Genomic DNA, 14,914 nt, shown 5'->3' with positions numbered 1-14,914 from the left:
GTCCTGGCCCTTTAAGGGCCCCACGTGACCTCGGTGACGTTCCCCGCGGCGCGAGGGGGGGGGGGGGGCGTCTCCCGCCGAACGCGTGGTCGCTCCTCATTGGCCGCGGCGCTCAGCCAATGGGAAACGGCCATCTGGGACGCCAACGTTCGGGGGCGCCGCCGCCGCCGGCCAGCGGGCGGCCGGCCAATGGGAGCGCGCCCCGCGCGGGCGCGGGCCAATGGGCTGGCGCCGGGGGCGGGTCAGGGGGCGGCGAGGTGATAAAAGCGGGCGGCGCCGCCGCCCCCTCCGCAGTGCCGGGCGCCGCCGGGCCGCAGCGATCGCGTCGCCGCCATGAGCCGCCGCAGCCTCCCCGCCCTGCTCGGCGCCCTCCTGGCGCTGGCGGCCGCCGGGCCCACCCAGTTCTTCCGGGAGGAGTTCACGGACGGCGGTGAGGGGGGTCCCGGGGGCGGGGCCTGCGGGGTCCCCTGAGGTGAAGGGACCTGGGGGGGGTCTGGTCCCGCCTTGAGCCGAACTGCGGGAGATGGGGGGGTTGGGAGATCTGGGGGGGTTGGAGAGAGATGGGGGGGGGCTGGGCGATCTGGGGGGGCTGGGCGATCTGGGGGGGGGGCTGGAGAGAGATGGGGGCTCAGGAAGAAGCGGGGGGGGCGGGGGGAGGTGGGGGGCTCAGGAGCCGGGGGGTCCTGGGGAGCAGTTTGTGGCCCATCCTGCGGCCTTGGGAGGACACGGGGGGCTGGGAGGCCCCCCCCGAGCTTGGGGGGCAGCGAGTGGGGCCATCGGGGGCTCCTGATGGGGGTGACATTGGGGGGCTGGGGGGACACCCCATGGGGGGGCACGACGGGAGCTGGGGGCTTGTGTGTCCTGGGGACCCCCCAAGAGAGATCCCGGGAGCTGAGTCCCCCTTGGGGTGCTGGGGGGGGCAGCGCTGTGCATGGGGAGGGTCTGGGGGGGATTGGGGGGGGGCAGCGCTGTGCATGGGGGGGTCTGGGGGTCCTGAGCGCTGCCCCCCCCAGACGCCTGGACCAGCCGCTGGGTGGAATCGAAGCACAAACCCGACTACGGGCGGTTCGTGCTCACGGCCGGGAAGTTCTACGGGGACGCCGAGAAGGACAAAGGTGCGGGGACCCCGGGGGCGGGGATGGGAGCCGTGGGGGCGGGGAGGCGATGGGACCCCCGGGGTGACGATGGGAGCCCCGGGGGTGGGGGGCGGGCGATGGGACCCCCGGGGTGGGTGATGGGACCCCTCCCAGCGCTCCGTGCGGTGCCGCGCCGTGCCGTGCCGTGCGGTGCCGCGCCATGCCGTGCCGTGCGGTGCCGTCCCGTCCCGCAGGGCTGCAGACCAGCCAGGACGCGCGTTTCTACGCCATCTCGGCGCGCTTCGAGCCGTTCAGCAACCGCGACCGCGCGCTGGTGCTGCAGTTCACGGTGAAGCACGAGCAGAACATCGACTGCGGCGGCGGGTACGTGAAGCTGTTCCCGGCCGGGCTGGCGCAGGACGACATGCACGGAGACTCGGAGTACAACATCATGTTCGGTGAGCCCCGGCCCGTCCTCCTGCGACCCCCCGAGCCCCAGACCCCCCTAAACCTCCCCAGAGCCCCCCCAATATTCCCCATGGCCTCCTGCAACCACCAGTGTCCCCAGACCCCCCCCAGAGCCTCTCACGCCCCCAAACCTCCCCACCCCCCCCCCGAGCTCCCCACAGCCCCCCCAATCATCCCCATGTTTTCTTACACCCCAAAACCTCCCTGTACCCCCCCAGAGCTCCCCCAATCGTCCCCATGTTTTCCTGCACCCCCAAAACCCCCCCAGAGCTCCCCCAGTCATCCCCATGTTTTCCTGCACCCTCAGAGTCCCCAGACCCCCTGCCCCCCCAAACCTCCCCGTACCCCCCGGGGCCGTGGGGGCCCCCCCTGACCCCCGTTCCCCCCCAGGCCCCGACATCTGCGGCCCCGGCACCAAGAAGGTTCACGTCATCCTCAACTACAAGGGCAAGAACGTGCTGATCAACAAGGACATTCGCTGCAAGGTTGGGGGCTGGGGGGGGCTGGGGGGGCTCAGGGGGGCGCTGCGGGGTCCCGGGGTCCCCGCGGCCCTGACCCCCCCCGTGCCGCAGGACGACGAGTTCACGCACCTGTACACGCTGGTGCTGCGCCCCGACAACACGTACGAGGTGAAGATCGACAACGCGCGCGTGGAGTCGGGGGCGCTGGAGGACGACTGGGACCTGCTGCCCCCCCGCAAGATCAAGGACCCCCAGGCCCAGAAACCCGAGGACTGGGACGAGCGGCCCAAGATCGACGACCCCGAGGACACCAAGCCCGAGGTGGGGGCCACGGGGGCTGTTGGGGGGTCTGGGGGGGGTTCTGGGGGCTCTTGGGGGATATGGGGGTGTGGGGGGCTTTAGGACAAGTGGCCCAATATCAATGACCCCGAGGACACCAAGCCCGAGGTGGGGGCTGTTGGGGGCTGTTGGGGGCTGTTGGGGGTCGTGGGGGGTCTTGGGGGGTCGTGGGGGGGTCTTGGGGGATATGGGGGTGTGGGGGCTTTAGGCCCAGTGGCCCAATATCCATGACCCTGAGGACACCAAGCCCGAGGTGGGGGCCACTCTGGGGGGTTTTAGGGGGTTTGGGGGGCTCAGGGGGGCTGTGGGGGGGGGGTTGGGGGGGGCTCTGGGGGGTTTGGGGGCTCTGGGGTGAGCAGCCTGAGATCAAGCTCAAATTGGGGGGGTACGGGGAGGTTTTGGGGGACTCTGGGGGCTGCAGGAGGCCATGTGGGGATGTTGGGGGGCTGTGGGGGGGGCTGTGGGGGCTGTGGGGGCTGCGGCAGCGCTGACCCCCGCTCCCCAGGACTGGGACAAGCCGAGCACATCCCCGGACCCCGAGGCCAAGAAGCCCGAGGACTGGGACGAGGAGATGGACGGGGAGTGGGAGCCCCCGGTGATCCAGAACCCCGAGTACAAGGTGGGCGGGGGCGCCGGGGCGGGGGCCGGGACCCCCCCCCCAGGACCCCCCCGGGACCCCCCCCGGGACCCCCTGACCCCCCCGGCCCCCCCAGGGCGAGTGGCGGCCCCGGCAGATCGACAACCCCCAGTTACAAGGGCAAGTGGGTGCACCCCGAGATCGACAACCCCGAGTACAGCCCCGGACCCCCCAGCTCTACGCCTACGACAGCTTCGGCGCCATCGGCCTCGACCTCTGGCAGGTGCGGCGCCCGGGACCCCCCCAGGACCCCCCCGGGACCCCCCGGGGCTGTGGGACCCCCGACCCCCCCCCGGGCCTCCCTGACCCCCCTCCCCCCACAGGTCAAATCCGGCACCATCTTCGACAATTTCCTCATCACGGATGACGAGAAGTTTGCGGAGGAGATCGGGAATGAGACCTGGGGGGCCACCAAGGTGAGGGGACGGGCCCCCCCCGTGGGGAATGCCCCGTGTCCCCAGGAGGCGGAGCGCAGGATGAAGGAGCAGCAGGACGAGGAGCAGCGGCGGCGGCAGGAGGAGGAGGAGGAGCAGCGGCGCGCGGACAAGGACGAGGACGAGGAGGGGGAGGGGGACGAGGAGGAGGAGGAGGAGGAGGAGGAGCCGGAGCCCGAGGAGGCGGCGCCGCGGGACGAGCTGTGACCGCGGGGGGCGCTGCTGCCCGCGGGGCCGCTCTGTCTCTGTGAGACCCGGACTCTATGGCCCCGCCGGCCCGCGCGGCGAGGACTCAGGAACGGGCGCCGGCCGGGGGGGCGGGGGGGGTGGCACCGGCGGGGGGCGGGGCGCTGGCACGGCGGGGGGCGGGGCCTCGCGGCTCTACGGGCGTCGCCATTCGGTTTCTATTAAATTAACGGTGGTCCCGGCTCCGCTGCCTCCATCTTCCCGCCGCCGCCATTTTGTGCAGCCGCGCGCCGCGTCACGTGATCCGCGGGGGGAGGGGAGGGGTGCGATGGGGCGGGGCCCGGGTGACGCGCTTCCGGCGGCGGGTCACGTGGCGGAAGCGGCGGGGCGCCTAAGATGGCGGCGGCGTGAGTTGCATGTTGTGGCGCCGCCGCAGCCGCCGCCATGGCCGTGACCGTCACGCTGAAGACGCTGCAGCAGCAGACGTTCAAGATCCGCATGGAGCCGCACGAGACGGTGCGGGCGGGGCGGGCGCCGGGCGCCGGGGAACCGGGGGGCACCGCGGAGGGACCTGGTGCTGGAGCCCGGGGAAGCGCCGGGCGGTGGAACCGGCCACGGAACCGGGGGCTCGGGGGGCGGCAGCTGCGCTCCCCGCGGATGTTCCTCGGGGCCGGGGCCGCGTCCCCCCCCGTGTCCGTGTCCGTGTCCGTCCCCCCCGCACTCGGCGGCCCCTCGGGGGTCCGTGGCGGTTTTGGGGCGTTTCCGGGTAATTCCGGGGAGCCCGGGTTTTGGGGTGACTCTGGTTTGGGGTGACTCTGTGGTCTTGGGCCGCTCTGCGGTTTGGGGTGATTCTGGCTTTTTCGGGGTCCCCCGGGTGGGGCGCTCAAGGGGAAGGTTGAGTGGATTTTCTGTCTGGTTTTGGGGTGACTCTGGGTGATTTTGGGGTGACTCTGTTTTGGGGTCCCCAGGTTCGGGCGCTCAAGGAGAAGATCGAGGCGGCGCGGGGCCGCGACGCGTTCCCGGTGGCCGGGCAGAAGCTGATCTACGCCGGGAAGATCCTGAGCGACGACGTCCCGATCCGCGAGTACCGCATCGACGAGAGGAACTTCGTGGTCGTCATGGTCACCAAGGTGCGGCTGGACCCCCCAGAGCCCCCCGAGACCCTCTGGACCCCCCCAGAGCCCCCCTGGACCCCCCAGACCCCCCCAAGACCACCTGGACCCCCCAGAGCCCCCAAAACCACCTGGACCCCCCAGACCCCCCCAAAACCACCTGGACCCCCCAGAGCCCCCAAAACCACCTGGACCCCCCAGAGCCCCCTGGACCCCCCAGAGCCCCCAAAACCACCTGGACCCCCCCCAGACCCCCCCAAAACCACCTGGACCCCCCCCAGGGCCCCCAAAACCACCTGGAGACCCCCTGGACCCCCCCCGAGCCCCCCGAGACCACCTGGAACCCCCCTGACCCCCCCGAAACCACCTGGACCCCCCACAGACCCCCTGGAGACCCCCTGGACCCCCCCAGAGTCCCCCAGACCCCTTGGAGACCCCCAGAGCCCCCCAAGCCCCCTGGTACCCCCCCAGACCCCCCAGAGCCCCCAAAACCCCCAGAGCCCCCAAAACCCCCCTGGAACCCCCAGACCTCCCTCCAACCCCGCAGACCCCCCTGGAACCCCCAGATCCCCCCGGATCCCCCCAAAACCTCCCTGGATCCCCCAACCCTCCCTGGATCCCCTCAAAGCCCCCAGACCCCCCAAAGCCCGTGGGCCCCCCCGACCCCGACCCCTGACCCTCCCCGCAGGCCAAGGCCCCCCCGGGCGCCGCCCCTGAGGCCGCCGCCCCCGCCGAGCCCCCCCCGGCCCCGGGGCCCCCCCCGGCCGCCGACACCGTCCCCCCCCCGCCGGCCGCCCCCAGCGAGGAGCCCCCGGCCCCCGACGCCCCCGCAGCCCCCGCGGAGCCCCCGCCCGGTGAGGAAACGGGGCTGGGGGGCACCGGGGGTCGGGGGGCACCGGGGGTCGGGGGCACCGGGGGGTCGGGGGGCACAGGGGGGCTGGGGGGCACAGGGGGGTCGGGGGGCACAGGGGGGCACAGGGGGTCGGGGGGCACAGGGGGGTCGGGGGGCACAGGGGGGTGGGGGGATGTGGGATTTGAGGGGAACAAAGTGCAGTTTGGGGGGCACAGCGAGTTCGGGGGGGTCGGGGGGGCAGGGTTGGGGGACACGGGAGGTTTGGGGTGTACATGGGGGGGGTTGGGGGTGCGTGGGGGGTACGCGGGGGGTTGGGTGGCAGGGTTGGGAGGTACATGGGGGGGTTGGGGTGTACATGGGGGGTTGGGGGGCACGTTTGGGGGATACACGGGGGGTTGGGGGGCAGGGTTGGGGTGTACAGGGGGGGTTGGGGGATACATGAGGGGTACGTGGGGGGTTGGGGTGTACATGGGGGGTTGGGGGGCAGGGTTGGGGGGTACATGGGGGCTGGGGGTGCGCGGGGGTTGGCGGCAGCCCCCGCTCGGCCCCGCCCGCCACGTCCCCTTTGTCCCGGCAGCTCCGTGCCCCCCCCGGGCAGCGCCGGGCGCTCGGCGGACGCCGCGTCCACCCTCGGTGGGTGCCGGGGGACACGGGGGGGCATGGGGGGACACCGGGGGGGTGGGGGGACACGGGGGGGACGGGGGGCATGGGGGGACACGGGGGGGCGTGGGGGGACACGGGGGGGATGGATGGGGGGACAATGGGGACAGGGGGGCACACGGGGGGGCACGGGGGGTCCTTGTGTGAGGGGGTTGGGGGGAGCCCCGGGGGCTCTTGGGGGGAGGTTTGGGGGGTGCCCGGCGGAGGGAATTTGGGGTCCTCGTCGCGTTGGGGGCGCAGGGAGGGGGGCGGGGGGTCCCAGCGCTGCCCCCCCCGCAGTGACGGGCTCCGAGTACGAGACCATGCTGAGCGAGATCACGTCCATTGGGCTACGAGCGCGAGCGCGTGGTGGCCCGCGCTGAGGGCGAGTTTCAACAACCCCCACCGCGCCGTGGAGTACCTGCTGACGGTGAGCGGCGACCCCCGACCCCCTGACCCCTGACCCCCCCGACCCCCCCACCGCGCCGTGGAGTACCTGCTGACGGTGAGCGGCGACCCCCGACCCCTGACCCCCCTGACCCCCCCCACCGCGCCGTGGAGTACCTGCTGACGGTGAGGGGGCGACCCCCGAGCCCTGACCCCTGACCCCCCTGACCCCCCCACCGCGCCGTGGAGTACCTGCTGACGGTGAGGGGGCGACCCCTGATCCCCCTGACCCTCCAACCCCCCCCCCCCTGCACCGTGGAGTACCCCACTGATCCCCCCAAACCCCCACTGACCCCCCATGAACCCAACGACCCCCCCCAATCCTCCTGCGCCTGCACTGACCCCCGCACCAGGCTGTGGAGAGTCTGCTGAGGGTGAGGGGGGGCAGCGACCCCCCCAATCCCGCTGACCCCCCCAATCCCGCTGACCCCCCAGGGCATCCCCGGCAGCCCCGAGCCCGAGCGCCCCCCCGTGCAGGAGAGTCGCCCCCCAGAGCAGCCGGTGCCTGAAGGTCAGTGGGCGGGGCCCGGGTGGGACACACCCCCAGGGCGGGGCCCGGGTGGGACACACCCCCGGGGTGGGGCCCGGGTGGGAAACACCCCTGGGGCGGGGCCCTGGAGGGACACACCCCTGGGGTGGGGCCCGGGTGGGACACACCCCCGGGGCGGGGTTTAGGTGGACACACCCCCCAGGGCAGGGTCTGGGCAGAATACACCCACTGGGCAGGGTTTACATTGGACACACCTACTGGGTGGGGCTGTGAGTGACCACACCCCCATGGGTGTGTCTCTGGCTGGGCTGGGGGCTCTGCCTCTTTGGGTGGGGCTTGTGATCCCTCCCCCAGGGGGCGGGGTTTGAGATTTTGTTTGGGTGTGGCCTTGAGGTCCCTCCCCTTGTGGGAGTGGTCTAGGGCTAAGCCCCACCCTGATGGAGCTGGGCCTGGGTCATTGGTGGGTTTACAGAGTGGGGGCGTGGCCTGGAATGCCCCACCCCTTAGTGGGTATGGCACAGGGCTGAGGGGTGTGGCTGCTGGTGGTGGGCGTGGCTGAGCCGGCCCCGCCCACACGCCCCCTGCAGGGGAGAACCCGCTGGAGTTCCTGCGCGAGCAGCCGCAGTTCCAGAACATGCGGCAGGTGATCCAGCAGAAAACCCGGCGCTGCTGCCCGCGCTGCTGCAGCAGCTGGGCCAGGAGAACCCGCAGCTGCTGCAGGTGGGACCCCCAACCCCCCCAACCCCCCCCCGCGCTGCTGCAGCAGCTGGGCCAGGAGAACCCGCAGCTGCTGCAGGTGGGACCCCCAACCCCCCCAACCCCCCCCCGCGCTGCTGCAGCAGCTGGGCCAGGAGAACCCGCAGCTGCTGCAGGTGGGACCCCCAACCCCCCCAACCCCCCCCGCGCTGCTGCAGCAGCTGGGCCAGGAGAACCCGCAGCTGCTGCAGGTGGGACCCCCAACCCCCCAACCCCCCCTGCGCTGCTGCAGCAGCTGGGCCAGGAGAACCCGCAGCTGCTGCAGGTGGGACCCCCAACCCCCCCCAACCCCCCCGCGCTGCTGCAGCAGCTGGGCCAGGAGAACCCGCAGCTGCTGCAGGTGGGACCCCCCAACCCCCCAACCCCCCCCCACGCTGCTGCAGCAGCTGGGCCAGGAGAACCCAGGACCCCTGTGAACCCCCCTGAACCGCCCTGATCCCCCAGGAGCCCCCTGAGCTCCCCGGGAACCCCCATGAACCCCCAACCCCCCCTGCCCCTCCAGCAAATCAGCCAGCACCAGGAGCAGTTCATCCAGATGCTGAACGAGCCGCTGGGCGAGCTGGGCGAGCTGGAGGGGGAGGTGGGCGCCATCGGGGACGAGTCCCCCAGATGAACTACATCCAGGTGACGCCGCAGGAAAAAGAAGCCATAGAGAGGGTAAGGACGCGGCGTCAGTAGGGACCAGGGTTAACAGCACGGCTGAGCTGTGCAGGTGGTTCACAGCCATCAGTAGGGACCGGAGTAAACAGTGGGGCTGAGCTGCGCCGGTGTTTCAGCCGTCAGTAGGGACAGAGTTAACAGTGGGGCTGATTAGTGTGGGTGTGTCATGGCCATCAGTGGGGGGCCAGAGTTAATACTGGGCTGATCTGTGGAGGCGTTTTGCAGTCGTCAGTAGGGCTCAGAGTGAACGCTCTTCTCTCCCCAGCGCAAGGCGCTGGGAGGCAATGAGAAACCCAGCAGTGCATGGGGACATCAGTAGGGCCCAGAGTGAACGCTCCCGCAGCTCAAGGCGCTGGGGGGGCAGTGTGGGCCCGGGGTGCGTGGGGACGTCAGTAGGGCCCAGAGTGAACGCTCCCGCAGCTCAAGGCGCTGGGCTTCCCCGAGAGCCTGGTCATCCAGGCCTATTTCGCCTGCGAGAAGAACGAGAACCTGGCGGCCAATTTCCTGCTCAGCCAGAACTTCGACGACGACTGAGGGACCCGGCGGGGGGAGGGGCGGCCCCCCCCGGCCACGCCCCGCGGGAGCAGCAGCCGATTGGTGGAGCCCCCGGACCCCCCCTCTGCGGGGGGGGTAGGGGGGGGCTCGGCAAAAACCCGCTTCATCCATCCCCCCCCGCCCCCCCCGGCCCGCGGGCCCCGGGGGGAGGGGCGGCGCCGCGGGAAGAACCACGAGGGGGGGGCAGATTAAACGCAGAATTTTAAACCCATTTTAGTCTCGGGATGCGGGGGGGGGGGTGGGACCCCCGGGGGGAGGGGCCGGGGGGTCCCCAGGGGGCTCAGGAACCCTCCCCAGGTTGGGAGGTTCAGGAGCCCCCGCCGGTCCCGGGGGCAGGTTCAGGGGGTCCCGGGGGGGGCCGCTCGGCAGCAGCGGCCTCAGCGGGCGGCCAACGCGCTCCGCGCGCCTCGTCCCGCTCGCGCCGCCGCCGCCGCTTCTCCTCCCGCCGCTCCCGCCGCTCCAGCTCCGCCAGCAGCGCCTGCGCCTGCGCGGGGCCGCGCGGGGGCGCTCCCGGGCGGGGCGGGGCCAGCGCCAGCCCCGCCCCCTCCAGCAGCCGCCGCCGCCGCTCCGCCTCGGCCCGCGCGCGCTCCCGCGCCGCCGCGCGCTCCTCCCGCCACGCGCGCACCCGCGCCGGCATCGCGGCCAGGGCCGCGGGCCACGCGCTGCGCCCTGCGGGGAACACGGGGGTCACGGGGGGACACCGGGGGGGGTTACCGGGGGTCAGGGGTCACGGGGGGGACAGAGGGACCCCCGGAATAGGAACATGGGGACACGAGGACACTGCGGGGACGGAGGGAGCCCCGAGACGGGGACACGGGGACGGCGGGGCCGGGGGGGAAGGCCGGGCTGGGGCCACGGGACACCGCGGGGCCCACGGGGACACCGGGGGCACAGAGGGACGGCCGGGCTGGGGACGCGCCCGGTGCCGGTGCTCCCGGTGACACCCCCTGCCCCCCCACCTCTCCTCGCGCTCCCGCGCCTCCTCGCGCTCCCGCCGCTCCAGCGCCTCCTGCCGCTCCCGCAGCGGCGGGTCCCACTCGCGCTCCTCCGCCTCCGCCTCGCGCAGCCGCTCGGGGCCGGGCCAGAGCGACGCGGCCGGGACCCCCGCGGCCTCCCCGAGCCGCCCGAACCGCCGCGCCGGGTCCGCGGGCGCCGGGCGCGGCCGCAGCGGCAGCGGGGCCGCCCGGTAGCCCCGCGTCGCGGTCAGCGCCGCCGCCAGTGCCCTCCGCACGGGCGCCGCCATCGTGCGCCGGAAGCGACGCGGAGTGAGGGCGGAAGCGGCGGAAGGCGAGGGCGGAAGCTGGGACGGGAGGTGACGGGCGGGGGCGGGGCTGCCATAGCGGGGGCTGCTCGAAACGGGGGGGTCTGATAACGGGGCGTCTGATAACGGGGGCTCTGATGACGGGGGGGCCTGATAACGGGGTTCGGATAACCGGGGGTCTGATAACGGGGGATCTGATAACGGGGTTCTGATGACGGGGGGATCTGATAACGGGGGGTCGGATAACGGGGTTCGGATAACGGGGTCTCGAATCGCGGGGCTCTCATACCGGGGGCTCCGATACCGGGTCTCGCACGGGGGTCCCGGGAGCCCCGTCGGTGTCCGGGGGACGCGGGGGTGGGGGTTGGGTCGCTCCGGGGGCTGCGAAGCCGCCGCCCCTCCCCCCGCGGGGGTTCGGCACGCGCGGGTTCCCCTCCCCCCGCCCCTCCCCCCCCGTTCAGGCGCAGCCAAACCCGGCTCGGCGCCGTTAACCCCCCGGCCCCGCCCCCTGGGCCCCCCCGGACGCCTGGGTCCCTGCCGGGGGGGGGCGGGGTCCCGGGATCGCTCCCCGCGCGGGCCCCACGGGGGGGGGCCTAATGGCTTCCAGGCCTCGGCAGCCGCCAAAACCCTCCGTGAGCCAAAAACCCCCGAAATCGCCCCAAAACGCTCCCCGAGCCGCCCCCTCCCCCCCGCCAGCCGGGACCCAAGCGTCCGAGTCCCCTCCCCCCCAGCCCGAGAGGCGGGGCTGGAACGCCGCCCGTTTTCGGGCAGTTTCGCCCCGTTTTGGGGCCTCTGCGGCTCCTTCGCTTTCGTGCTGCCCCGCGAGCGAGACCCCCGGACGGGGTCACCGGGGGGGGTCCCCGCGTGTCCCCGCGTGTCCCCCCGCGTGTCCCCCGTGTCCCTCCGGTTCCCCCCCGCCATCACACGTCCACGGCCCCGCTCGGCTCCAGCTGCGGCAGCGGCACATCTGGCACAGGGACACAACTGTCACTGTTGTCGCATCTGCACCGTGTCGCATCTGCCACCGGTGTCGCATCTGCCACCGGTGTCACATCTGTCACCCGTGGCCCCTGAGCAGCCGGTGGGGAAGGGGACACGCGGGGACTGACGGGGACTCGGACGCCTGGGTCCCCTCTGGCCGCGGGGGCGCTGGGGACCCCCCCGCGGTGCCGGCAGCGAAGGGGTGACGGTGGCGGTGACGGTGACAGTGGCCGTGCCAGCGCTGGCACCGCGCGGTGACAGATGGCGCAGGGACGCGGCCGCAGCCAGAGTGACAGATGAGGCTGCGCTGTCACTGTCACCCGTGGGGACCCACAGCGGCCCCCGGGACCCCCGCCGGGGGCGCAGGTGGGGCGGGGGGGCCCGTGTCCCCCGTGTCGCCCCATGTTCCCCACGTTCCCCCGTGTCCCCAATGTCTCCCTGTGTCCCCCCACGTCCCCAGTGCCCCCCCATGTCCCCCAATGTCTCCCCGTGTCCGTCCCGTGTCCCCGTGTCCGTCCCGACGTGGGCGTGTCCGCAGGCGCGGGGGGCGTGACCGGTGCACAGGAGGGCGTGGCCTCGCCGAGAGTGGGCGTAGCCTGGCGACCGCGAATGGGCGTGGCCGGGTGTGGGCGTGGCGCGCGGCAGAGGGGCGGTTCGGGGGGCGGGGTCTGTCCGGGGGGGCGGGGCCGGCGCGGCCCTTCCCGCGGCAAAAGTGCGTCGCGCGCCAACTTCGCGCAAACTTTCCCCGCGCGCGCCCGAACCGGCACCCCCGGAACCGGGACCCCCAAACCGGGACCCCCGGGACCCCTCGGACACCCCCCGGCCCCGCAGCGGGACGCCCGGCAGCCCCGGCCCCCCCGGAGCGGGACCCCGGAACCCCCGAACGCCCGACCCGGGACCCCGCAGCCCGACCCGGGACCCCCGGCGCCGCCCCGCCATGTCCGGCGCCGCTGACCCGCCGCCATGTACTCCCCGTACTGCTGACCCAGGTACGGGGGCGCCGGGGCCGGGGGGGCGAGCCCGGAATGGGGGTGCGGGGCGGGGGGAGCGCGACCCGTTCCGGCTGCGGGGCCGGGGGTGGGGCGGGCGGGGGCTCCGGTTCTGGCCGGTGCGGGGGGAGCGGGCAAGGGGGCTGCGGGTCCCGCTTGTTCTTTGGGGTCCCCGCTTGTTCTTTGGGGTCCCGTTTGGCCCCCGGGGGTTCCCGCCCCCCCCCCCCGGGTGCCCCCCCCCCGCCGGCCCCGCCGCTCCCCGCCCCCCGGTGCCCTTTTCTCCCGCTTTTTGGGGCGGTTTTGGCGGCCGGCGGCGTCCGGGCGAGCGGCCAAAGGCGCCTCTGGAGCCCCCGCCCCGCACACGCGTGTGCGCGCGCCAGGACCAGCCACGGACACGCGTGTGCGCGCGCCAGGACCCGCCACGGACACGCGCGTGTGCCCCCGTGTCCTGCACACGTGTGCTCGGCCCGCTGCCTCGCGTGCACACGCGTGTGCGGCGGCGCGGTGGGGCAACGCGCCCGCGGGCCGCTCCCCCGGGTCCGGCCGGTTCCCCCTCCGGCTGGTGCAGCAGCCGCAGGACCTATAGCGGGACCTATAGCGGTTCGTTCAGCCGTTGCTATAGTGGTTCCATAGCAGGATCTATAGATCTATAGCGGTTCCTATAGCAGGATCTATAGGTCTATAGCAGTTTCTATAGCAGCACGTGCAGCAGCAGCTCCTGCCCCCTGCAGGCTCGGGCCGGCCCTCGGTGGCCCACTGCGCAGCCGTGCTGTCCCCTATGGCCGCTGTCCCCTATGGCCGCTGTCCCCTATGGCCGCTGGAGTCCCAGCTGCTCATGGGGCTGGTCCTGCGTGTCCCTCGCGTGTCCCTCGCGTGTCCCTCGCGTGTCCCTCGCGTGTCCCTCGCGTGTCCCTCGGCGTGTCCCTCGCGTGTCCCTCGCGTGTGACGCTTGCGTCACGGTGCAGAACGTCACGCGTGTGTGCGGGAACACGGGGGGGACGCGGGGGGTCAGTGGGGCCGCACGCGCGTGTGCCAGCGCCGTGCACACGTGGCAGCCGCTCCTGGCGTGTGCGCGGCACGCGTGCCCCCCAGCCCCCCCGGCCAGGTGTGTGACACGCGTGTTGCGCGTGCGAGGGCCCCGTGCGACACGCGTGGGGCTTCGGCGGCTGATGCAATCGGGGCGGGGGCGGCGCCGACCCCCCCACGTGCAAACCGTGTAAAACGTGCGAACGAGGCCGGGGGTGCGTGTGCTCGAGCTGCGCCCCCCCCGCCCCCCCAGATCCATCAATAATGGAGCAGCCCGGGCTGGGCCGGGGGGGCCCTGAATTATTGATGTGCCACAAAAAGCTTTCTTGGCGGCGGCTGCAGCGCGGGGACCCCGGCCCGGCTGGCTCGAGGCCATGGGGGGGGCGGCCCGGACGCCTGGGTCCTCCACGTGGCCGCGAGAGCGGGCGGGAGGTTCCTCCGTACACCCGGACACCTGGGTCCATCCCCCCCCGCCCCCCCGCCCAGGACACCTGGGTCCCTCCCGAACTCCTGGGTCCCCTGCCAGGACCATCCGGCACGTTCTCTCCGAGGCCACCCGGACGCCTGGGTCCTCCCCCCGGACGCCTGGGTCCCCCCCCGGAACGCCTGGGTCCTGGCCTGCTGCTGGGGTCCCTCGTGGGGGTCCCCGCCGCCCCCTCCCCCACCCGCCGCCCCCCCCCCCCCCCCGCCCCCCCCGCCCGGGAGGGTCTTGGCAGCGGCGCTGGGGCCGCCGGGGGGATTTTTGGCGGCAATTCCGGCTCTTTGGGCTGTTTTCTCTGGCGACGCCGCGGGCCGGGGGGAGCGGGCGGGGGGCGGGGGCGGGGCGGGGGGGGCTGGCTGTGGGTTTTTTTCTCTCCCTTTTTTCCCTCTTTTCTGTGTTTTCTGGGCCTTTCCCTGGCGCGCGCCGCCCCCCCGCGCGCTGGCGCTTTGCCGGGCGCTCGCAGCTGCGGACGCGGCGACGTGGCTTCGCCGCCACTGCGGCTCAATGCGGGGCCGGCGCAGCCAATGGCAGCGCGGCTGGACCCCGCCCTGGCGCGGACCCCGGCGTCCGGGGGGGACCCCGGTGTCCGGGAGGGGACCCCGGCGTCCGGGCAGGCACCGGCTGTGGAGGCTCTAGATCCTTCCACGACTCCCCTGTGAAGGGGCGGGGAGGGGACCCAGGCGTTCGGGAGGGGACCCAGGCGTTCGGGCGGACCCCGGCATCCAGGCGGCGCAGGCCTGACCTGGCGGCTCTTTGTCTTCGCCGGGGCCACGAGGGGACCCAGGCGTTCGGGCTGCTGACCCCCCCACCCACCAGCCTGACCTGGCCTGGTGCCCTCCCCGAGGTGCGGAGGGGACCCAGCCGTTTGGGCCACCGACCCCCCACCCACCAGCCTGACCTGGCCCGGTGCCCTCCCCGAGGTGTGGAGGGGACCCAGGCGTTCGGGAGGGGACCCAGGTGTCCGGGAGCCCTCCCGGTGCCGCAGCGGGTGCTGCTGGGCCCAGACACCTGGGTGCACTCGGACGCCTGGGTCCCCTGCAGCCAGCGGGTTGGGGGCCGGGAG

General features: G+C 73.6%; 3 protein-coding genes across 3 annotated transcripts; 2 read left to right on the top strand and 1 right to left on the bottom strand.

Moving 5' to 3' along the window:
• The first annotated feature begins 265 nt into the window (after nt 1-265).
• Nucleotides 266-3,744, top strand: CALR (calreticulin). Its single transcript, XM_065043813.1, is given in 11 exon segments — nt 266-430; nt 1,014-1,115; nt 1,331-1,534; nt 1,935-2,029; nt 2,117-2,326; nt 2,850-2,963; nt 3,058-3,087; nt 3,089-3,145; nt 3,148-3,204; nt 3,305-3,397; nt 3,443-3,744. Coding segments are annotated over 11 exon segments (1,239 nt in total). The 5' UTR covers nt 266-333; the 3' UTR covers nt 3,623-3,744.
• Nucleotides 3,745-3,921: 177 nt separating this feature from the next.
• Nucleotides 3,922-9,678, top strand: RAD23A (RAD23 homolog A, nucleotide excision repair protein). The gene is given in 13 exon segments (XM_065043819.1): nt 3,922-4,117; nt 4,570-4,731; nt 5,402-5,568; nt 6,144-6,199; nt 6,506-6,549; nt 6,551-6,580; nt 6,582-6,635; nt 7,088-7,163; nt 7,730-7,797; nt 7,800-7,862; nt 8,401-8,497; nt 8,500-8,555; nt 8,979-9,678. Coding segments are annotated over 13 exon segments (1,059 nt in total). The 5' UTR covers nt 3,922-4,045; the 3' UTR covers nt 9,093-9,678.
• GADD45GIP1 (GADD45G interacting protein 1) lies at nt 9,302-10,402 on the bottom strand. The gene is given in 3 exon segments (XM_065043820.1): nt 9,302-9,762; nt 9,764-9,782; nt 10,073-10,402. Coding segments are annotated over 3 exon segments (645 nt in total). The 5' UTR covers nt 10,357-10,402; the 3' UTR covers nt 9,302-9,420.
• Nucleotides 10,403-14,914: the final 4,512 nt, after the last annotated feature.

Source organism: Columba livia, chromosome 30, assembly GCF_036013475.1.
Source record: "Columba livia isolate bColLiv1 breed racing homer chromosome 30, bColLiv1.pat.W.v2, whole genome shotgun sequence".
In the NCBI taxonomy this organism is placed as follows: domain Eukaryota; kingdom Metazoa; phylum Chordata; class Aves; order Columbiformes; family Columbidae; genus Columba; species Columba livia.
The sequence above is the reverse complement of the archived record's forward strand: the minus strand, read 5'-3'. Positions and strand labels throughout refer to the sequence as shown.